At 48.3% G+C, this 22,728-nt stretch overlaps 1 protein-coding gene across 1 annotated transcript; it reads left to right on the forward strand.

Annotated features, from left to right (window-relative positions):
• The first annotated feature begins 1,903 nt into the window (after window positions 1–1,903).
• Window positions 1,904–4,821, forward strand: CHAC1 (ChaC glutathione specific gamma-glutamylcyclotransferase 1). Its single transcript, XM_080931379.1, has 3 exons — window positions 1,904–2,254; window positions 2,972–3,007; window positions 3,609–4,821. Exons 1-3 carry the CDS (start codon window positions 2,024–2,026, stop codon window positions 4,008–4,010), a joined length of 669 nt encoding a protein of 222 aa, XP_080787505.1. The 5' UTR covers window positions 1,904–2,023; the 3' UTR covers window positions 4,011–4,821.
• The last annotated feature ends 17,907 nt before the right edge of the window (window positions 4,822–22,728 follow it).

Genomic DNA, 22,728 nt, shown 5'->3' on the forward strand with positions numbered 1-22,728 from the left:
TTTTGCTGCCATAAATAACAAACATTAAAACTTAAGGCACATGGCTTTTGTTCATATTTTTGAAGAATTCCCTGGAGTGGAAAGAAGAGGTCACAGGGTTTTTTTTTCTACTGACTCATATTTTCAACGGTGCATACGTTTTCTGTCTCCCGCCCAAGGCCGTGAGGGAAGCCTCTCTGGGGCTACTTTCTGTAAGAAGCAGGAGAAAAGTAGTAAGAGGGACTGGCAGAGAGGAGAGGAATAAACTCCCCACAGCGGCAAAGAGGGTTACGAGTGCAAGGACATGCATTCTGTTCCCACCAACAAACAAACAGAAGCTCCTCCAACTCTTAAGAACACTTGCACTCCGTTCATCCGCACACTTATTCATTTAGAGACATGGTTTTGTTTTGTAGTTCACGCTGGCACGAATCTCCAGGTCTATGTCCTCAGCCTCCTGAGTGCTAGGCTTAATAGTTTCTCTGTGAGTTCCAGGCGTGGATAGTGAATTCCGGGTCAGCCCAGCTAGAGGTAGACACTTAGAAAGGGGTGGGGGGAGGAAGAGGAGGAGAAAGAAAGAAGGGAGGGAGGGGACAGAGACACTTTCGGGATCAATCAACCCCGTTTATATAATTTTGGGGTTAAAATTGACAGTTTGAACCCCCAGGGAGCTCACTCCTTCCTGTTCCATCATTCAAGTGAAAGGTTTTCTGCTTTCTCTTTCCCAATGAGAGATGCCCGGGGGCAGCCTCTTGCTGCTGCTTAGGGAGTCAGACTCTACCTTCCCTCCAGCCTGCAGTTTGGGGCCGCAATGGTTCCACCAGGAGCAGAGAGGGCAGGCTGCTGGGGAGACAGCTCCTGAGACCTGCCAATGGTGGCTCTTGTAGGGTTCGGGGCAGAGAGTAACTGCCAAGGAGAGGGCTGGTACCCGGTTGCCCACACCCACTGCCTGACAAGAAGCTATGGGAAGAGGCTGCGGCTGCCCTTAGCCAAAGATGCCCCAGACCTCGGTGCCTACATAAATTGACCACTGCTGCAAGATCTCAAACTGGAGAGAACTAATCCCATAGTCTTGGCGTGAAAGTGGCCCGGCATTCTTCCTTATGGCCCTGCACCACACGTGCAGGCAGCAGTCCTCAACGTGACTGCTCTGCCCAAGGCTGTTCAGTTTTGGCTTTTCTTCAAACTCACCTGAACTCAGGGGTCTCACATTTGGCCCGGGAACAGCCCTCACGTGAGACCTGCAAGCTTGCACCACCCTGCTGACTCAACTGCAGCCTTAAAAACAAAACAAAACAAAACAAAACAAAAAAACCCTTAACACCCCGTGACTCAGTTTCTCCAACTGTTCACGTGGGCAACAGCATGAGGCACCAGAGTGGAATGCGGAGGGTGCCCAAAACAGCTTCTCTGCAGTGCGTGCTTTTAGGCGGGGCCCCAAAGGCAAGAATTCGTGTCGCCCAAAGCATTCCTTCTGGTCGTGCCCTGCACTGGACACCACTTTGGGTGGTAATGATTCTGCCAGGTGCACTGGCTGGACTGAGGGGCAGACACCGTTCTGACCATGGAGAGGGCCTTGTGGGGAGACGGCGGGTGCCCGCGCCGGTTCCAGGCCCGTTCCCAGTGCCCGCAGCCTGACGCAATCCGACGCGCCCTTGCTGCATGCCAGTTCTGGGGAAACCTTCCCCGCCGTTGCATCACTCCAGCCAGGTCTGCCAAGGGGGAGGAGCCGAACCAATCAGCATGAGCATTGGCCCGGGGACGGGCTGCTCTGGTACCCACTCGGAGGGCGGCGCGGTTAACCGAGAAGCAAAATACAAAGGTGATTGGCCAGAAAGAGATTTGCCCCGCCCCAATCACCGGGACAGCTGGAGGCAGTCGGAGGGCCTTCCTGGCCGGAGGGTTTAAAGAGCGTCTCTGAAGGACCACTCAGCTGGAACGAGCGGTCGGTGCCAGGCCAGGTGTACGCGTCCGTCGGTCCTTCCGTGCCCGTGCCGGAGACCAGCCCCGGAGGCCGCCCGGGCCCGTCCCTGCGCCCGGCACCATGAAGCAGGAGTCCGCAGCCCAGAGCACCGCGCCTCCTTCACTGTCCCCTGCACCATCCGCGCAGCCTTCCTGGGAGGATGGCGACCCCCAAGCCCTGTGGATTTTCGGTTACGGCTCCTTAGTGTGGAAACCTGACTTTGCCTACAGCGACAGCCGTGTGGGCTTCGTACGTGGCTATAGCCGACGGTTCTGGCAGGGAGACACCTTCCATAGGGGCAGCTCTAAGATGGTGAGCATCCTTCTGTGTCCAGAGGAGTGGGGTGGGGTTGGCAGGAGAGTGGGCACTTGTGTCCTGGGATGGCAGGGACCCTGGGCTAACTAAGGGAAATGTGTAAACCTGGTTTGTGGTTTGAATTTGTGTGCCTGCGCATCAGGTTAGTGATTGCACCTGTGGATTCTTGTGCTGGGCCACACGCTGTTTGTCTCTTCCACATCTGCTCATCACGCCCTCCCCAAGGCTTGGGGCTTGGGCTGGCACTCTTGGCTGTTGACAGAGACAATTATTTCCTTCTTTTTCCTCTCCCTCTTCCTCTTTTTCTTCCTTTCCCTCTTCCTCTTCTTCCTCTCCCTCTTCCTCTTCTTCTTCCTCTCCCTCTCCCTCTTCCTCTTCTTCCTCTCCCTCTTCCTCTCTTCCTCCTCTTCCTTCTCTTTCTTCTCCTCCCCGATCTTACCTACTTTTTGCTATGTGGCCTCAAATATATGACAAACCTTCTTTCTCTCAGGCTTCTCTCTCTGTCTCTCTCTCTTTCTCTTCTCTCTCTCTCTCTCTCTCTCTCTCTCTCTCTCTCTCTCTCTCTCTCTCTCTGGGTGTGTTTTGCTGGAGATTGAACCTAAGGCCTTGTGCATGATAGGCAAGCCCCCCCCCTACCACTAAAGTACATTCACAGCCCTTTTGGAAGTGCTAATATCTAATTTGTCTTTTTCAAACTCTTGCTTCCCTGTCTAGCCTGGCCGAGTGGTGACCCTCCTTGAAGATCGTGAGGTAAGTGTGCAGTCAAGAAAGGAATCCTGGGATCCAATGTCTCAGAGTGCAGAGGGTCAGAGCTCTAGTGTGGGAGGAGTGGGAGCATAGCCTAGCTCACTCTGTGCTTCTTGGAGAACCACCTGAGGGTCTCGGATCTCCATGAGTTCAAAGTTATTCTTTGCTACATAGTGAGTCATCCAGCCTGCACTATATGAGACTTTGTCTCAAAAAAAAAAAAAAAAAAAAAAAAAAAAAAAAAATCAAGGGGAATAGGGTGAAGGGTATTGCTTCAGTTCATGGAGTAATGGCTCAGCAATCAGAAGCACCTTCTGCTTTTCCAGAGTTACATTTATTTGTATGTGCCCATGTGCACACACTGTGTGGGAGCAAGAAGACAAATTCGGAAGTAAATTCTTTCCTTCTACCATGCATGTCACAGAGATTGAACTTAGGTGGTCAGCTCATGGTAGCAACTACTTACCCCTTGAGACATCTCCCCACTCCCCTTACCTCTTCTATAGAACACAGGTGTGGAGTGTGTCTAGGGGAACATCCTAGAATGCAGGCAGGGAGGCTGCCGGTATTGTGACTGACTGGAGGTGTCTCTGCTTTCCCCTAGGGCTGCACTTGGGGCGTGGCATACCAGGTTCGAGGGGAGCAGGTGAGCGAGGCGCTGAAATACCTGAACGTGAGGGAAGCTGTGCTCGGTGGTTATGACACTAAGGAAGTCACCTTTTATCCTCAAGACACCCCTGACCAACCCCTCACAGCACTGGCCTATGTGGCTACCCCACAGAACCCTGGCTACCTGGGCCCTGCTCCCGAAGAGGTCATTGCCACACAGATCCTTGCTTGCCGAGGCTTCTCTGGCCACAACCTTGAATACTTACTGCGTTTGGCAGACTTCATGCAGCTCTGTGGGCCTCAGGCACAAGATGAGCACCTGGAAGCCATTGTGGACGCCGTAGGAACCCTGCTGCCCTGCCCTTACCTCCCCGAGCAGCCTGTGGCACTGATCTGAGGAGCCAAGCTCCTGCAAGGAGTGTCCGCAGGGACACCGGTGGCCATCAGCATGCGGTACTTGAGATAGACTTGACGGAGCTGGAGAAAGTTGAGAAGGCATGGCAGGTGGCTGGGGGACTTTGTGTCTTATGCCCCTGCCTGTCCGCTAGCCTCCAACTCTTCCTTCATTGACCCTGACTTACTACTTGAAACTTTATTTATTGCACCATGTTGGTGTGGTGGGCAGGGCAGGTGGGGGACCTGCCCTGGATGTGGGCCCTGCTGTGCGGTGGTTCTGCCCTAGTCCTCTGGTACCTAACCAGAATCCCCCCCATTGCTGCTGCTAATTCCACATCACCCAGGCCTCCAAAGTCCCAGGGAGCCTCCAAGAGCCTTGATCCTCTCTGTCTATCCAGACTACTCCAACCCTGGTAATAAATCACCTGCCTATGTTACCAGCCTTTTGGATGAGGAAGAGCAGAGGAGGTGAAGTAGCTCTTCAAGGACCAAGGTCCAGCATCCCTCTTCATTGCCAGGGTTCAGGGCAGAGCTGGATCCTATGCACAGACACAGCTCCTGTGACTGGGCTTCTCCCCATCCCCCATTTTCATTTCCTTATCCTTCTGTCTGTCTGTTTGTTTGTCTGGATCACTTCCTATATTCTCATCTGTCTGTTCCCGGGAAACATCACTACTGGTCTTTGTCCATTATCAGTTGACCCATACTGTTACCCATAAACTATCTCTAATTACCTTTGCCAAAATGTGGTTTGTCTCTGTACTGGGCTTGGGTAAATGAAGGATAAACTTTGGAAAGGCTCCCAAGAAGGGAAAAGCCTTTTTTCTTCTCTTCTGCCTTCTCTCAGTACCTAGGCTGTGAGGGCAGGAGCTACTGCTACTTTGGGCATATTCCAGGGCTTGGAACACACAAACAATGCCCTGAGTTCCATCTACAAACCTGTGAGCAGCAAGCTTGCCCCTGATCTGGGATCCTGTGCCTCATTTTCCCCAACCGTCCCAGGAAGACAGTTTTGCTTGGAGCTCAAGCTAGACTTACCCCCATCTTTAGGGCCAGCCACTGTCTTTCTGAAAGCCAGTTCAGATCATGGCTTCTTGTTGAAGGAGCACCTGCTTGGGTGTGACAATGATGACTTCTTAGGCAATGCCAATCATAGGGTCCTATGGCCTGGAATTGTCCCTTTTATTCCCAGAGTTTCACAGGGACGTAGTGTTGGCTGACCTATTGGGTCACCCAGAGTGGTCCCTTTTCCCCTGCACCTTGCTATACCCTTGCATGTTCCTAGATGTTGCTTCTCATAACCTGGCTCCTGGGGACACATCACCACTCCCAAATCTCAGCCTGACCAGGAGTTTCTCTATGGGGAGTGAATGGCCCCCTAGCTAATTGCCTTAACTGCAGGATGGTTTGAGTCCAGGCTAGCCCCTGCTTAGTGCCAGGGAAGGAAGCTCTCAGAATTGGCCTAAGCTGTCTCTCTAGAGGATGCTGTCTATGAACGGTGGATGGAACAGGTTGGGTGAAACACATTGCTACTGTTTTTGTGGGCAGTGCCCCGATGGGTCTGAATGTCTCCAGGGTCATCTCTGACCAGCTGGACAGGCACTGTACCTGGGAAGAGTGCCAGGCTGTGTTGTGTTGCCCGTGTTGTGACGGCCTCATGTCTTGGCCGTTGATGGGAAAAAATGTGGACTATAGCCATGTTCTTCTGGGAACCGGTCAGGACAACACAACAGAAGCAGTTGGTGTCAGGGAGCCCTTGGCAGCCATACCCTGGGTCACCTGAGGGCAAATCAGGACCCAGCTCTGTCTGCTCTGCATTGGAAAGCAGCAAGCTGAGGTGGAAAAGTCTGCTTGACAGCACACATGGAACACTATTCTGGTTGTGGTAGTGGAGACTGAACCTAGGCCCTCACGGCCCTTAGAACTAGACAAGTGTTCTACCACTGAACTACATATTTAAAAAAATATTTATTTTAATGCACATTGGTATTTCGCCTGCACGTCTATATGTGGGTGTTGGATTCCCTCAAACAGGAGTTTACAGGCAGGTGTGACCTGCCATGTGGTTGCTGGGAATTGAAGCAGGATCCTCTGGAACAGCAGCCAGTGTTCTTAACCATGGAGATCTCTCCAGCTCTACCTTTTCTTTTGAAACACAGTCTTAGTAAGTTGCCAAAGCTGGTCTTGAACTCACTCTATATAGCTCAAGGCAAGCCTTCAGCTTGTAACTCCCAGCCTTAGACTCTGGAATGATGTGGATTACATCCCTGCAAGGCAGTGCTTAAGCTACCATTCTTCAAGAACTGTCGTGCACAGTTCTCGGGAAGGTGATGATGCCACGTGAAAGAGTCTCCCTCAAGGAATTTGGAGACTAGAATTATTAGTGACAGGTGACAATTTTTCATGAAATGTGACTACCTAAACAGGTCCCCTGACTCAAGTCAGAGAAGGCTGTTTGGGTGAGGGAGTCCAAAGGGAACCTCTTGGGATAGTGATTCATGGAACGCTGTGTGCCTCAGGGGAGACAAGGTCAGACGAGCTAGCACACAGAGGTAACATAGGGCTAAACAGGTGGTAGCCCAGATGCTGGCCAGCGGGGTGAGCTATGTCAGACTGTGGCTGCACATTCCTCCTGAGTCAGCGGAGAGCCCTGGCGGGCTGTGAGCAGGAAAGGGGTGTTTATAAGAAGAAACTCTGGCTGCCTGATCAGATTGTTGGCTGGAGGTAAAGGTGGCAAGCCACATGAACAGGCATGGATATGAGAGCTTAGGGGTTAGGCCATCAGGATTTGGTGCTGGGTTGGAGGAATCAGAAAAAAAAGGTCTGTCAAAGAACCTCAAATACAGACTTCACTTCCTCCTCTAGGCTCTGCCACCTACACTGGGGAACCTCAGGAATGGGAAAGGAAGATTGGTGAGATAGAGGGCAGGGCCCTGGAGTTGGGGCATCTAGGAATCCCGGGAAATCTGGCTGCCACAAGGAAAGTAAGGCACTACCTGAGGGTGTAGGAGGCATAGGAGACTCAGGGCCTTTATAAACAAAACACAGACTATAGAGCGAGGCAGTAATGGCACACGCAGTAGTGGCACACGCACTAGTGGCACACGGTAGTGGCACATGGCTTTAATTCCAGTACCAGGAAGACAGAGGCAGAGGGATCTGTATAAATTCAAGGCCAGCCTGATCTACAGAATAAGTTCCAAAGCAGCCAGGGCTCCACCAAGAAACCCTGTGGAGAAGCCCTGTGTCAAGAAACACAAACAAACAAAAATGAGTGTAGACTCTAGAGATAGAAATTGAGATAGCTCGGGGTAAAAGCACTGCCACACAAGCCTGGTGAGCCAGTCCAGACCCTGGGCCCAGAAGTCAGGCAAAGGAAGGAGGGAACCGACTGGGCAAAGCTGTCCTCTACCTCTACACATGTAAACACACACCACACAATAACACACAGAGACACACATCCCACACGCCCATACCACACACCCCCAACACACAATCTACAACTATACACACACACCACACATACACATACCACATTACCATACACAAACCTCACACACAGACACAAACATACACCATACACTAACACAGTCACATACACAGACACAAACACATACATACCACACAATCACTCACACACACCACATTAAACACCACACACACATACCACATCACATCATATTCCACACACACACATATCATGCACTCACACACTCACATACACACACCACACACTATACACCACATCACATACCACACATACAGATACAAACACACACACCACACCATATACCACTCACTCAAACAGACATGAACACACTCACACCACACTCACATAGTGACACACACACAGACACACACACACCACACAATCACACACTCACACACATACCACATCACATCACATACCCCCCACACCACACACTCACATACTTTCACACACCACACCACATAAACACAGACACCATACACTCACACATTCACACACCCTTCCCACAATAAAAAGTGTTAGAAGGAAATGGAAATGGAGAAGTTTAAAACACAGTTAAACTGCCTGGAGAGCTGGTGTAGCAGGTAAAGGTGTTTGTCACTAGTCCAGGGTCTCATGTGGGGGACAAAGGGAACTAAATCCTGAAAGCTATTGTTTGTTTGTTTGTTTATGCTTTTTGTTGTACATTTTTCTCTCAACATAATATTTTCATTAATTATTTGGGAACTTACACAATGCACCCCAACTGCACTCTCTCCTATTCCTCCCAGGTCTACCTTCCCACCCTTCAGCCCTTAAATCCTAAAAACAAACAAAAACCAAAACCAAACAAAAACAAAAACCAAGCTGGACAGGGTGACGAACATCTTTAAAGTCAGCCCTCGGGAGGCATAGACAGGGAGATTTCTGTGAGTTCAAGGCCAGCTGGGTCTACAGATTGAGTTCCAGGACAGTTAGAGCAATACACACCTACCCACATACTTTAGAGAACCTTGTCTTAAAAAAAACAAGACCAAACAAGCAAAACACCAACTCCAATTTGTTCTACCCATAACTCCAATTTGTTTTGCCCATATGCTCATTGGAACATACAACTCTTTACGGCCAGCCCCTTAAAGAAAACCAAGACCTTCCTGACCCCTAATCCCCTGCCAGGAGCCATCAACTGTGAAGAGCCACACTTAAGCATCTTTATCACAGTTTTTAAGGACTCTCTTCAATAGCTTCCCCCTTTATTTTGGGGGGAAGGCAGGAAGAGGTTGTTACATAAGTCTTCAATGTCTCTCTTTCACCATTATGAACACGCAGTCGTCAATATACTGCAAAAGAAGCTCCCTTGCCCATAGTAGCCAGGGGCAGCCAGGATCATCAACCTGATCCAAAGGAAGCATAGGTCATGGACACCAATATAACACCCAGCAGCAACAGGAACCACAGACATCATCAACAGGAACCACAGACATCATCAACAGGAACCACAGACATCATCAACAGGAACCACAGACATCATCAACAGGAACCACAGACATCATCAACAGGAACCACAGACATCATCAACAGGAACCACAGACATCATCAACAGGAACCACAGACATCATCAACAGGAACCACAGACATCATCAACAGGAACCACAGACATCACCAACACAACCTGTGGAAGCAGTACAGAGATCACAGACATCAGTGTGGTCTCTGGAGGAAGCACAGACCACAACCAACATAGTCCAAGGCAGCAGTGACAGCTCGGACCTCAACTACACCAACACATCCTCTGGCACAGAAATCTTTCCAAGGAGATTTAATCAGAAACCGAGCTGAGGAGGAAACTTCTGGTTTCTTTGGAAAGTCAGTTATGTCAAATGATGTTTTGCTGAAGCAGACACAGGTGAAAGGATGTTTTGCTACAGCAAACACATGAAAGGACACATGATATTTAGGAGGAATGTAAATGTGACCCCATAGACAGTGAGGAGGTGAGCATTAGTTTGCTTTGCTAGTCTTCGCCGACGACACACATGTATTGGTTTGCCTTACATTGTGTTGCTGAACTTTTGCTTGTGCTCTTCATGGAGAGAAACTCGCTGAAGAACTCATGAGGTTCTTGTGGCTTCTTGCCACTTTGCAGGACTTGGACTGGTTGGCGAGACTCTCGGTTCCTTCTGGATTGAACTGCCCTTGCTGATTTGTGTGCGATATCTGCCGAGTGGACTGGTCTGCAGCTGCTGATTCGTATTTGGTGTTTGCTAGTAAACTGGACTGAGAACTATGAAGATTGGGATCGCCCCAAAGAACTATTTCTAAACAGGTCCAGTTCCCCCATATCCTAATACCATTTCTTTTCCACTACCTCTGGTGGGTGGTGGGCTAGAGGAGAAGTCAGACCCTTATTAAAAGTAGGTTGAGAAAAATTTGTGCCTATACCGAATCATTCTTCATCTCAGAGCTCTCACGGTTGCTCAGAGGCAGGGTGTCTGTGGGTAGAATCCTTCTTGTGCTCCAGGCTGCTGTATATCACCCTGCCTTTACCCCCTCCACTCTCTGATACCGCAGGTATGACCATTTTTGTTTGCAGTCCTAGGGCAGTGACAGAGTCCCCCAAATCATCCTTTGATTTCCACATGTGCACTGTGAAATGAGAACACCCCCAAGAATTCATTCATGCATACACTCACACAAACACCAAATAAACAAAATACAAAAGTCACACACACACACACACACACACACAAAACTAAACTTGTTAACAGATCTGTAATATTTACACTCTGTAGACTAATGATCACAGAACCCAGGCCAGGCTTGACAACAACGTAAAACAATTTCAAATAATATGCCAGGCACATAGAGAGACCATCTCTCAAAACAACAATAACATAACGAAATAAACCAGGAAAATAAAAACCAAGGCCTGGGGTTCCAGTTAAGTGGTAGAGCACATGCTTAGGTGTCTAGGGCTCTGGGATCACACTCTAGCACCAAACTTAAGTAAATAAAGACAGACCAGCACACACATCAGAAGAAGGAACCGGGAAGGAAGTCAGGGAGAAGGAAACTGTATTTTCAAAATCACATTAGGGACAAGAGTGGCATTTTCGTGTTTCAGTGCCTAACAGCACAGCCCATCTCACCTGCCTTGGCCTTCACTCTGTGGTAAACTATTATTATTGTGTAGTCTGTGCAGACTCCACGACATTCCTAAGAAAAGTCGAGGCAAAAAAAAAGAAAAAGAAAAAGAAAAAAAAGCTTTATAAGTTCCCTGTTAAGTTTTTAAGAACTCCCAGGGGCTTCTGGTCCATACTCTCAAATTTTCTGATGGATGAACATTAAGGACAAATTCTTTATTAAAAATTATTTTATTTAAAAACATTATTAGCCAGGTAGTTGTGGCACACTCTTTTAATCCCAGCACTCAGGAGGCTGAGTTTCTGAGTTTGAGGCTAGCCTGGTCTACAGAGAGAGTTCCAGGATAACCAGGGCTACAGAAACCCTAAATAAATAAGTAAACAAAACCAGGTGTCACTAAGTAGCTTTTACTGGCCTGGGACCCCCAAAGGCCTGCCTACCTTTGTCTTCTGAGTGAATGGAAAGGGTGAACCACCATATCTGGCCTCAACAACAGATTGCATTCAGTTACTTTATCATCTGGAAGACACTGCAGGTGGGAAGATGGAATTTCAGAGTTTTCAAGACCCTCCTCAATCATCCTGTCTATTCCTGTAGGGTGTATTCCCAAAACAGCCATTTCAGTGTGGCTTATTGAATCTGCAGCAGGCCAGAGGGCCCTAGACTGCCCCTATGGGGGGGGCAGACAAACAGTTTGGGGACCCAAGCTGCTCAGTTCTAGTGGGGCCCTGGGAAGTGGGGCTCACATGTGGAGAAGACATAGAGCAACATGTCCACTGCATGGTATGGTTAAGGGGAAGTTCTTTATTGTAGATGTGTGTGTGTGTGTGTGTGTGTGTGTGTGTGAGAGAGAGAGAGAGAGAGAGAGAGAGAGAGAGAGAGAGAGAGAGAGAGAGACAGAGAGATCAGCCAGAGGCTTCTGGAAGAGTTCAGAGTAGACTGAAAGACTGAACATGGCCAGCAGACTGGATATGAATAGCCAGGACCATCTATGAGAGAAGGAAAAATAGCAGGAGAAAAGAGAGTAGAGGAATCAGTGTGAGAAGCAGGAGTAGAGAGAGAAAGAGACAGAGACAAAGAGACAGAGACAAAGAGATAGCAAGAGAGGGAGAGAGACAGGGAGGAAGAGACAGAGAGAGGGAGATGGAGGGAGAGACACACAGAGAAACAGAGACACAGAGAGAGACAGAGGTGGAAGGAAGAGACAGAGAGAGGGAGGGAGAGAACACATATGGAGAATAGCAGGGTTATAAGGAGGAGGAAGGAAGCCTGTGTGGATCTGGAGAAGGTTTAGGGTAGGGTGGAGGTGTGAAGGGCTAGGATACTAGCTATCATGGACTTTGACATGTATAACTAGTACTTGAGATACTGAAGGAACCTGGAGGTCAGCATGGTATGCTGCTAGGCACCACAGACAGCCATTTGTCCCTTCTGCCAGTGACAAGGGAAATAAAGTCCTTTGGTAGATGGGAACTGGTTTCATAAGTTCCTGAGGAAGGCTGGCTTTTATCTAATCAACAGAAATCTTCCCTAGAGCCCAGGCTGAGCCCATTTATGGATCTTGGGACCTGAAGTTTCTGCCTTTTTGGGACTTAGAGTTTCCTTTGGACCTGACAGGGAGGTAGAATTCTTCAGCAGCTGTGGGGGCCAGAAGCTACGTTGGGGTGTGATAAAGAAGGAAGTGACCTTTTCTTCTTAAACAGGGAAGTTGTGTTTTCTGGTGATGTGTTTTCTGTGTGTGGTTTTTTGTTTTTGTTTTGGTTTTTGTTTGTTTTGGTGATGTTTTGGTTTTAGCATGCTTTTCCTTTGTGTGTGTGTGTGTGTTTTGTTGGTTGTGTCTTCCTTGAAGCCACTTGTGTTTATAGTGTGGAGAGATGCATTTGGGACAGGAGCTGGCAGGAATGTATTGTGACCCACAAACCAGGCAAAGGCTGCTGTGAAGTAAAGGAGAGTCAGGGCCCAGAGGTGGTGGAGATCCCTGCCTCTCAGCCTTTGCCTGTGAATGTGAGGCGGGCAGAATGAAGGAGACTGAGGACTTCACGTTGTGTTTGTGTGGGGGACACTGCCCGACAGGGTCATAGACAGGAGGCAGGTGGTGACCACATTTGATCTTTGCACCGTTTCAGAGATGACAATCATTGGGAAGCTTCTCTGGGTTACCCACGTTGAGCCATAGACAGGATCCTTTTCCTTTGGGAGTTGTGTTTTCCTGAAGAGAATGGTCAAACAAGCAGAAGGTGTGAAGAGAGCCCATGGATGGGAATTCTTCCCATACCCTAAGCCTGGATCTGAAGAGGGTCCTAGTTGGCAAAGCCTAAACCTCACACTAGTGCCTAAGACTGAACTAGGATGACAGGGCCATAGAGAGTCCCGGAGGGCCAGAGTCGGAGCTGCAAGCAAAGCCTCCTGCCAACGCCTGGTGACCACATACCCCGGTTGCCCAGAGTCCTAGTTTAATCTGTTGTCCTTAAGTAATTAATACTTTATCCTCAAAAGTATCCCAGATTAGACAGTTGATAACATGGTGTCCATAGACAACTAGATCCAAACAGAGTATCTTTATTAGCAGATTCAGATGTTATCAAAGGAGTTTGGCCAAAGCCAGCATTTTAAGGTTATCCTTTGCCTTCCTCACCATAACCACAGGACCTTTACCCATAGCTTAGGAGCAGAAGTCCAACTCAGGTGGAGCCTGGTAAGCCTATTCTTCTTCCTCCTTCCTCTTATAGACCATACAGAGTTTGCCTTTCTTCTTCAGGCCTACTCCTGGCCTCACCCCAGGCTTTTCCTGGGTTATAAGGAGGGCAGCACACCCTCCAGATTCAAGCAGTGCACAGTTCCTGTCTTGTATTCTTGTTGAGGCCATTTCACATTTAACCAAAATTTGATCTCCTTGATAGAGAATCTCATAGAAAATCATCAAAACCCTATTCTAGGAACCTAAGGTCAAGATGTCCCAGCTAATAGAGCTTCTGTTAAACTGCCTGCTTATGCTGAAGGAATCCCCTCCAGCTGACTGCTTATCTTAGCTTCTGTTAACCTGCTTGCTTGTGTGAAAACCTCTTCCAGCTAATGAGTAAGATACCATGATAGTTTTTGCTTAACACTGGAGCTACACTACATTTGATCCCAAATACCTGAGTATAGTCTCAGCTGACTAGAATAAAGACTTTGAGCTGGCTGTAAACTGTGTCTGAGTGGACATCTCTGGTAGGCCGCCTGTAACAACCAGCCCTCCTGAGTGGCACCATCTTTACCTGGGCCTCCCTCTTCTCACAAGTCCTCTGGTCTGCACTGCATACTGCTGACCTCCACTCTTCCTGTCTCTGCTCCTCTGCCTGCACTTTAGTCTCCACTCTTGGCTTTGCTCTGGCTTCTTTGGACCAGTGAGCTTTTGGTCCACCCTTGCTAAACTCATGCTTACCCCATTACCCCAGACTGCTGCTAAGTCTTTTAAAAGTCATCTACTTTTATGGCTCTTGTATAAACTGAAGACGTGACCACTCCAAGGTAGTGTTGAGAGTAAGGTTTTTATTATAGATACGAGGGAGGGTAAAGCCAGAGGCATCTGAAAGAATCTAGAGCAGAGAGAGAAAGAAGTAGATGAAGTATCAGATTGGACCCAGGCATGAGAGGAAAGGGAGAAGGAGGAAACAGGAGGGGGACACGATAAAGCAAGATGGAAAAAGAGTACCGAGAGAGCACATGACCAAAATGGCAGGATTATATAAGAATGAGAAGCTCATGAGCTGAAGAAGTTTAGGGTAGGGCCATGTGAGTAGAACCTGGCGCAGGCACTGCTTTGGTATGTTAATAGGCACTCCAGATTGCCATTTATTCTTTTGGACCTGACAACTCTAAATTTGTAGTATTTATTTTCTGATTGTTCTACCGGCAGTCTATCCACTCATACTGTCAGCTTCCAATAGCTTCTTCTGTCCCTCAGGACAAAGCCCTGGAATCTGGTCCCCACTTCCCCTGTGGCCTCAGCTTCTTTTGGTGCTTGCCTGCTCCTCAGTAATCCAAGCTTCCTGGAGCCACCTCCCACTATCTCTGACAATCCAGCTCTCCCCAGCTCAGATTCCCTTACAATCCACACCTTCACCCACCTTTGTATCCTTCTGTGGCAGGCAGGCTGGTGCCCACTTCTGTGCCCCTTCCATCACCTCCCTGTGCTTCTGCCTTGTGCCCAGCCATTTGTGTTTAACATGATCTTCTCAGTTCTGTCTGCACTAAACAGAGCTGTCCCGAGAGTAGGAGCTGTACGCCCTCATAGCAGACCTGTGCAAAATAACCTGGCTGGACGCCAAGACATTTATCGATTGTCACCTTGGTGGGAAGGAGCCCATGGAAATCTCACCCAGATGCAAAGGCTCTGAGCTGCCTCTCCAGGGTGACATTCAGTCTGAATGTCATGCTAAGCTCAGAAATGTGGACTGGAAGCCTTAGGGGCAAGGGCAGACCAGCCAGGCATCGGCAACTCTCCCCTTTAGTCTGTGTGAGGCTGTGACCTTGATACCCTAGGTAAAGAAGACCACACCTTACTTACTGTCCAAAGGGTATGATATCCCCACATACCCAAAATAAGGGCAGACTCATTGACTAGGTCCAAAATTGGCTCAATTCAAGCCGAACTGTAGGATTTCTGGCAGTTCGATAAAAGCCAGCTGTCCTCAGAACTTGTGAAACAGGTTCCTGCCAGCCAAAAGGAGTCATTTCCCTGGACTCTGGCGGAAGGCACATAGGTTCTCCATTGACTTGTACCTGTGGTTGCTTACCAACCCTACTAGTCCCTACTAGCCTTCAGGCTCCCTCAGTTCCTACCAGTAGGTACTTGTTATGCATCTAGGAGGCCACCTCGCCTCCTGGCCCTCCTCACCCTGTCTTTTCCTGTTGCTCTGTTAGCTCCCAGGTTGTTCCAGACCCCTTCCTCCATTTATTTATTTATTTATTTATTTATTTATTTATTTATTTATTTATTTATTTATTTAATGTATGTGAGTACACTGTAGCTGTCCTCAGACACATTAGTAGAGGGCATCAGATCCCATTACAGATGATTGTGAGCCACCATGTGGTTGCTGGGATTTGAACTCAGGACCTCTGGAAGAACAGTCTGTGTTCTTAACCACTGAGCCATCTCTCCAGCCCACCTTCCTCCATTTATAATGGTGAGGTCCCTCCCCTTCCCCTGCTTTTTCTACACCCACTCCGTTCTTTACCCTCCCAGTTCCCTAAATCATGGAACTGCAGTTCCCTTATTGTGCCTCTGGCTGAGTCTCCTTGCATGTGCAGAGCCTATTGTCCTGTTGCTGCTTTGACTGGCACCATACTCTTTCCCTGTCCTATGTAGCCTGCTGGTATGGTGTCCACCCTGTGGCTTCTTTCATTACAACTGGAGCCCAAAGCCAGCTCAGTCATGGCCTTGAGAAGACAGGAGATGGGGTGGGGCACAGGCTGGGATGGATACTGGGTCAGGGTGGAGTGAACTGGTGCTGAGCTGGTATGGAATACTATGTCATTCATCCCTGGTTCAGGACGTCCCAGAGGAGCAGACCAGGGCAACTGGAGTCCAGGAGGTATGAAAACACCAGTGGGCTGCTGGGGCTCTTTTCACTCTTGTACCTCCGTTCCCTCATCCTGAATGTCTCTTCCTTGCCAGCTTGGGCATGAGTGACTTGTCACTTAAATGTCACCTTCCCTAGGAAGTTGTCCTTGACTCCTTTCAGGGAGTTGAGAAGGTGTCTCAACTCCCCGAAACCACCCATGTCTGGTCTTGGCTGTCACCTGTCTCTGACACTTGTTCCTTCTCTTTGGGCATTGCTCACACCCTGTTTTGTTGGCTTCCAATTATTTAGTACTGTGGATGAATGTAGGACTTGGAGCCTGCCAAGAGAATATTATACCACTGAGGTGTTCCTGAGCACTCGATCCTTCCTGTTCTTGGTGACTCCTTAGCAGACTATGAACCCTTGACAGGGAAGACCAGTACTCAGTAGGAGCTCATGTCTTATCACATTGGTTGGTACTGGGGCATCACTATTTAAGGTAGGGTGGTGCTGGAGGGCATTCTAGGCTTCCACTCAGAAGACTATAGCAGAGGTAGGCTGGGCAGGGTTGCAGGAGGAGGGGAAGAGGAAGGTTTACCTAGGAGCATTCCCACGCTGAGTGTGCCTGGACCTTACCCTGAACACTGGACTACTGTTCAAATGCAGAGCAGGAATATGGACTGAGAGTCTGGAGGTGCCTGTTTTGAGGTGTCTGGTTATGTTTATGTTTGTTTGTTTGAGACAAGGTTTCTCTGTGTATCCCTGGCTGTCCTGGAACATGCTTTGTAGACCAGGCTGGCCTCAAACTCAGAGATCTGCCTGCCTCGGCCTCCCAAGTGCTGGGATTAAAGCTGTGAGCCACCACCGCTTGACTAAGCTGTGTTTGATAAGCATGTTTCGTCTCTGGGCATCTCAAACATGAACTGAAAAGCTGGGTCCAAACTAGTTCCTTTAAAATCTCAGTGGTCTCTTTCCTCCCACACCCCCACCCCATCCCCAGGAAAAACAAGGGCTTTATCCAGTGCAGTCAACTGTATCTTTAATTCTTGCTACAAAGAAGGTTGGTGTAGAAGTATGAGGCAGCCTGGGCAACATAGAAAGACCCCTGTCTCAATAGAATGAAGAAAGGGAGGAGAAGAAGAGGGAAGACGGGAGTGGGAGCAAGAAGTGAGGAGCATGGTGGTTCACGCATGTGATCCCTGTACTTGAGAGCATAATGGAGGATAATGAGATTGAGACTAGCCTGGGCTACGAAGTGAAAATGTTTTCTAAAACCAACCAACCAACCAGTAAACTCCCATAAGAAAAATAGAGGCTCCATTTAGCCTCTGTGGGTCTTGGCTGGGTGTAGTGATGTACACCTGTTATCCTAACAGTCAGGAGACAGAGGTAGGAATATTACAGCAAACTCAAGGCCAGCCTGGGCTACATAGCAAGTTCTAGATCAGCCACACCTCTCATGAACAATATCTAAAAAAAAAGAAAAGAAAAGAAAAAACCAAACAAAATGAAGCCAAAACAAAACAAAAACACCCCCCCCCCCAAACCAGGTCTCTAGTCTCTGGCTCGGACTATTCTGGGCTGCAATGTCCTCAGCAGCTAAAGAAAAGTGCAACCACAGCTGCTTCAGGTTCTTGGACTGAGATATCCCATCATGAGAAAATACTCTGTACCCTTCAAACTGCTGACCTGACAGATGCTGGTGACTTCTGTGCCAGTGAGCTACATGTGTGATGAGGGCAAGAACTGGTCGCCCCTCATTTGTTACTGCATCCTTGGTGTCTCAGAGCCTCGCCTATCTCAGGCTCTCAAAGGCTGTGCCGGATAAAAGGGTAAGAGTTGAATGGCACAATGGCTACGTGAATAAATGAATCAACTCACTTAGCAGGGCAGACGGTTCTGACCCGTGTGGTGGGAGGGGCAGGGGGAGAGGTGGTAGGGAATCACAGGACTGGAGTGTTCTCTGGGCTTCCCAGGCCCTGGCCTTCCTCTGCTGTCACTCCCAAGCCCAGATGAAGTGGAGGAGGGCTACCAGAGGTTTCCAGTTTGTTTATCAATAGCACAGTTGTGGGTCAGCACATAGCCAGCAGCATCTGATGCAGCTAAATATATCTTCTCGGACCACACAGCCAGCTCCTAAAGGCCACATGGACCAGGGACCACACTGCTCATCCTGCTGGGCTGGGCCCTGGACCTTGTCCTAACCCCAGAACCCTGTTGTCCCCAGGGAGCAAAGAACTAATCCAGATCCCATCTAAACTTCAGTGGTTGGCTGAGTCCATGTGGATAGTCTCATCTTGGACAGAGTCAGAGATTTAAGGTTCCAGCTGTGGGAGAGAAAAACGGTTCATCTCCCTTTGCATGTTTATGTATGAAGAGTATTTCTTAATTTAGAGATGACATTTTACCTTTAAATTTTATTTATTTAGTTTCTGTGTGAGTAGATTCTTTAAAGATCTATTTATCATTTTTATTTTGTGTATGGTGTTCTGCCTACAGGTAAGTCTATCATGTGTGTGCTGTGCCAATGGAGGCCAGAAGAGGGTGTCATAGCCTCTGGATGTTGAGTGACAGTTGTGAGCCACTATGTGGGTTTTGGGAAATGAACTTGAGTCCATCTCTCCAGCTCCTGTCATTCTATTAAATAAAAACATTTATTTTACTTTATGTGCATGAATAGTTTTTAAAGGTTTATTTATTTTATTTATATGAGCACACTGTCGCTGTCTTCAGACACATAAAATCCCATTGCAGATGGCTGTGAGCCACCATGTTGCTGGGAATCGAACTCAGGACCTCTGGAAGAGCAGCCAGTGCTCTTAACTGCTGAGGCATCTCTCCAGCCCATGACTAATTTTTTGTTTGTTTGTTTTGGTTGAGTCAGGGTTTCTCTGTGTAGCCCTGCCTGTCCTGGAGCTTGCTCTGTAGATCAGGCTGGTCTTGAACTCAGAGATCTTGCCTGCCTCTGCCTCCCAAGTTCTGGGATTAAAGGCCTGCACCGCTGCTGCCTGGTCTAGTGTATGAATGTTTGGCCTGCACGTATGCGTCCATGCAGTCATTCCCATGGAAGTCAGAAGGTGGTTTACCCTGGACAGGAGTTACAGACACTTGTAAATGGGCACTGGAAATTGGATTCAGGGCATCCCTAAGAGCAACCAGTGCTCATGACCGCTGAGCTTTCTGTCCCCTATTATTTTTCATGTAGAATCTCATGTAAACCGCGCTAGCCTTGATTTTACCGTGTAGCCTGCTGCCTCCACTCCCAAAGTATTTGAGTTCTTTGTTGTTTTACACTATGCCTAGTTCTATGCTGTGCTAGGGATAAACTCCAGGGCTCCACACATGCTAAGCAAGCAGTCTGCCCGCTGAACCAGACCCCAGGTATCTGGCTGATGGTATCACTATATACTGTTAAGCAGAGGTTGAGAGCATTGACTGCTCTTCCAGAGGACTCTGGTTTGGTTCTCAGCACCTACGTGGCAACCACTACAGTTCATAACTAGTTCTAGGGGATCTGGGCCTCTTCTGGCTTATGAAGGCACTAGGCAATGGTGTAGTTTTACATTCAGGTAAAAATACACATAAAACCGGTAGCCCTGGTTGTCTTGGAACTCAGTCTGTAGACTAGGCTGGCCTTGAATACAGAGATCTGTCAAGCTCTGACCCTGCCCCCCCCCCCCAAAGGGTTTCGTGTGTGTGCCTGCTGCAAGTTTCTGCAATCCTAGCAGTTGGGAGGGGGAGGCTGTTAGCCACGGCCATGCCATTCTGTGGAGCACCTCCATTTTGATTGTTCCTAAAACTACTTTGGATTCCCAAATTGTAATAACGTCTCTAGGTTCTTGCCTTTCTTGACACTTGATTATTTTTACCCATAATGCACCTTCTTTCCTCAGCTACTCCTAGTAATGGTCAATCATGGGCCCAAAATGGAAAATCAGCTTCCCTCCCTGCCCTGTAACATCTCTAGTTTACATGCACCTAGCTGCTCCTTTCCTCAGATGTCCATCCTGCTGACGAGACCCCTCCTTAGTCACCGTTTCCCCCAACACCCTCTTCTGTCAGCTGTTCCACCACTTGCCCCCTACAAGCTGTCTCTAACATTTCACCTACATTTCTGCTAAAGCCAAACCTTTCCTGCCTCTCCCTTCACCTGTCTACTGGTCCTTCAGCTGTTCCTTTTAGCCAGCTCCATTCTATTCTTCTCCAAGTGGCTGCCGTCTCTGACTACCCCATGCCTACTCATATTCCCTAGATGCTTGGAATCCTTTGCTTTTAACCCCAACTCCATGAGTGAGAATTTCAATATCTTACTCAAGTCTGTCGATCTGACCTTGCATGGTATTTACTTCACCTCTGACCTCCACTTTCTCTTTTGAGAACAGGATGTCTGTGCCAACACTTCCTGCTCAGAATGGGGATCATTGCCTGTCTGTGCTGGGGAAGTTCTATGCATAATCACAATTGGAATTACCAACTCAATCCAGATGATCTCCAAGAAGAGTTATGACTTCATGTCTCCTGGCAGAAATGGAAAAAGCTGCCCTTTGTGGTCAAATAGAATAAAACTCAGAGATTACTCAGGTGGTCTCTGGCCTTGATTTTCACTTGCTTATCTGAAACCATGATTAAATAGACTAAAGAGTCTAGATATCAGTACTGACTGCTGGAAAACAGCCCTGAAGGTCAAAGGCTGGCATTATATCTCTTAAAGAGGCCTTATGAAAACAGGTTTGAAGTCTTTAACAACAGAAAGATCATTAAAACATGAGTCCCAATGAGATCAAGCTAAACTGGAGGCAAATATGCAGATAACTCCACACTGTTTGGCCTCTGGATGGCCTGCTTTAAATGTGGCTAAATAGGACATGGGGCAAGAGCCTCTTCCATCTCATGGCCACCAACCACCTCGACCCTGCTTCCTGAACAAGGATACTGAAAATCGGGTTGTACCCAGAGACGCCAGTTCCCCTTATGAATGCTTCTGTTCTTCTATGTTCTGATCTCTGGACCCCCGGCTTGGTGAACTTACTGGCACTGGCAATTGCTGGCAAGGCCCAGGGGTTGCAGCCCCTACTGACTTTATTCACATGGAACCCAGGCAATAGTTCCTGGTAAAGCCTTTTTATTATTCAAAAAGCTTTATGTATATGGTGTTTTGCCTGCATGCATGTTTATGCAGCATAGGCATGCTTGGTGCCTACAGAAGAGGGAGTCAGATCTCCTGGAACTGGAGTTACAGATGCTTGTGAGCTGCCTTGTGAGTGCTGGGAACCAAATACAGGTCCTCCGGAAGAACGGCCAGTGCCCTTAGACACTGAACTGTCCTCTTTAATCCACCCGTGAGTGAATTACTTAGTTTTGCCAGAGTTTGCTAGACAACGCTGTTCTCTCTTACAGGCAGAAGGTACCCCTACCTAACCTAGGCAGGTTGCTCCATCGCTGTGTGACCCGGCTACTTGGAGTGATGTTTTGCCATTCCTTCCTGGTCATTCCTCTCAGAATGAACACTGTGGAAGAATTCCATGCCTCTATTTTTATCATAAAGGAAGTCAGTCCCCCCCCAATACTCCATCTTTTCCCAGGGGGCTCTTATATCCTCTTGTTAATCCCCATTCATTGCTTCTTTATGTTTTTAATATTAAAACACAAATGCCCTTCCTCCCCTTTCTTCCTCCACCCCTCACTCCCATGTACTCTCTTGTTCCTCAGGATATCATGACCTTTTGTTATGGTGATACTTATATATAAATGTGACCTACTCAGTCCATCTGGTATTACTTGTATATGTATGTACATATGTAATATATGATTCTTTACTACTGTTCTTCAGGCGTGAGATATCTTCTCCCTGACTCTATGACACCCCATACTGTTTAAACCATTGGACTCCACCACTTTTGAATGCCTGGACCAGTATTCCCTTGAACACCTCCTACAGCCTTCAGGGACTTGAACCTAGAATATCAGATCCCTCCAGGCCCCTCATAATCCCTATGTACTGAGGCAGGAGGACCATGCATTTAGAGGTAGCCTGGGCTACCAAACTATCACCATTAACAACCTCCCATATCTAGGATGGTCACTGTAGTAGTAGCCAGGAGTACATCCAACTTGCCACTAGGATAGAGAAATGGAAGCTAGCAAGGAAGAAATGAGGAGACACAGGAAGGACCTCTACCAAGTCCCCTTTTCCTATTCACCTCTGCAGACACTGTTCTGGGCCGGCCACTTAGGTTGCTGTGTCTAAAGTTAGTCCTGGGTCTGCTTGTCTGACCCAGCCTTTGAGGCAATGGGTGGGCCATTCGTACTCACAAGGTCTGAAACAGCACACACTTCCACCATTCAATCTCTCAAGGTCTTTCCTTAGAATCCCTAGTTTGCTCACTACAGAAACTCGGGCAGAGCCAGAGGCCCTACTCCCTTCACCGGTCCTTTCCCACTAAGCCATGTGAAATGAATCGTGAGCATGGCTGAAGTGGGAAGCCAGCAATAAGCATGCGGAAACCTGGACTGTGGGGATGTATCACCCGGGAGCTGTCTCAGAGAAGCCAGACTTC

The sequence above is a fragment of the Micromys minutus genome, assembly GCF_963924665.1.
Source record: "Micromys minutus genome assembly, chromosome: 17".
NCBI lineage: Eukaryota > Metazoa > Chordata > Mammalia > Rodentia > Muridae > Micromys > Micromys minutus.

Excerpts from the sequence above, each read along its gene's own strand:
- CHAC1 (XM_080931379.1), top strand. The coding sequence starts at position 2,024 with ATGAAGCAGGAGTCCGCAGCCCAGAGCACCGCGCCTCCTTCACTGTCC. Across the intron at positions 2,255-2,971 it reads ATAGGGGCAGCTCTAAGATG|CCTGGCCGAGTGGTGACCCT; the intron begins GTGAGCATCCTT and ends TTCCCTGTCTAG. Across the intron at positions 3,008-3,608 it reads CCCTCCTTGAAGATCGTGAG|GGCTGCACTTGGGGCGTGGC; the intron begins GTAAGTGTGCAG and ends GCTTTCCCCTAG.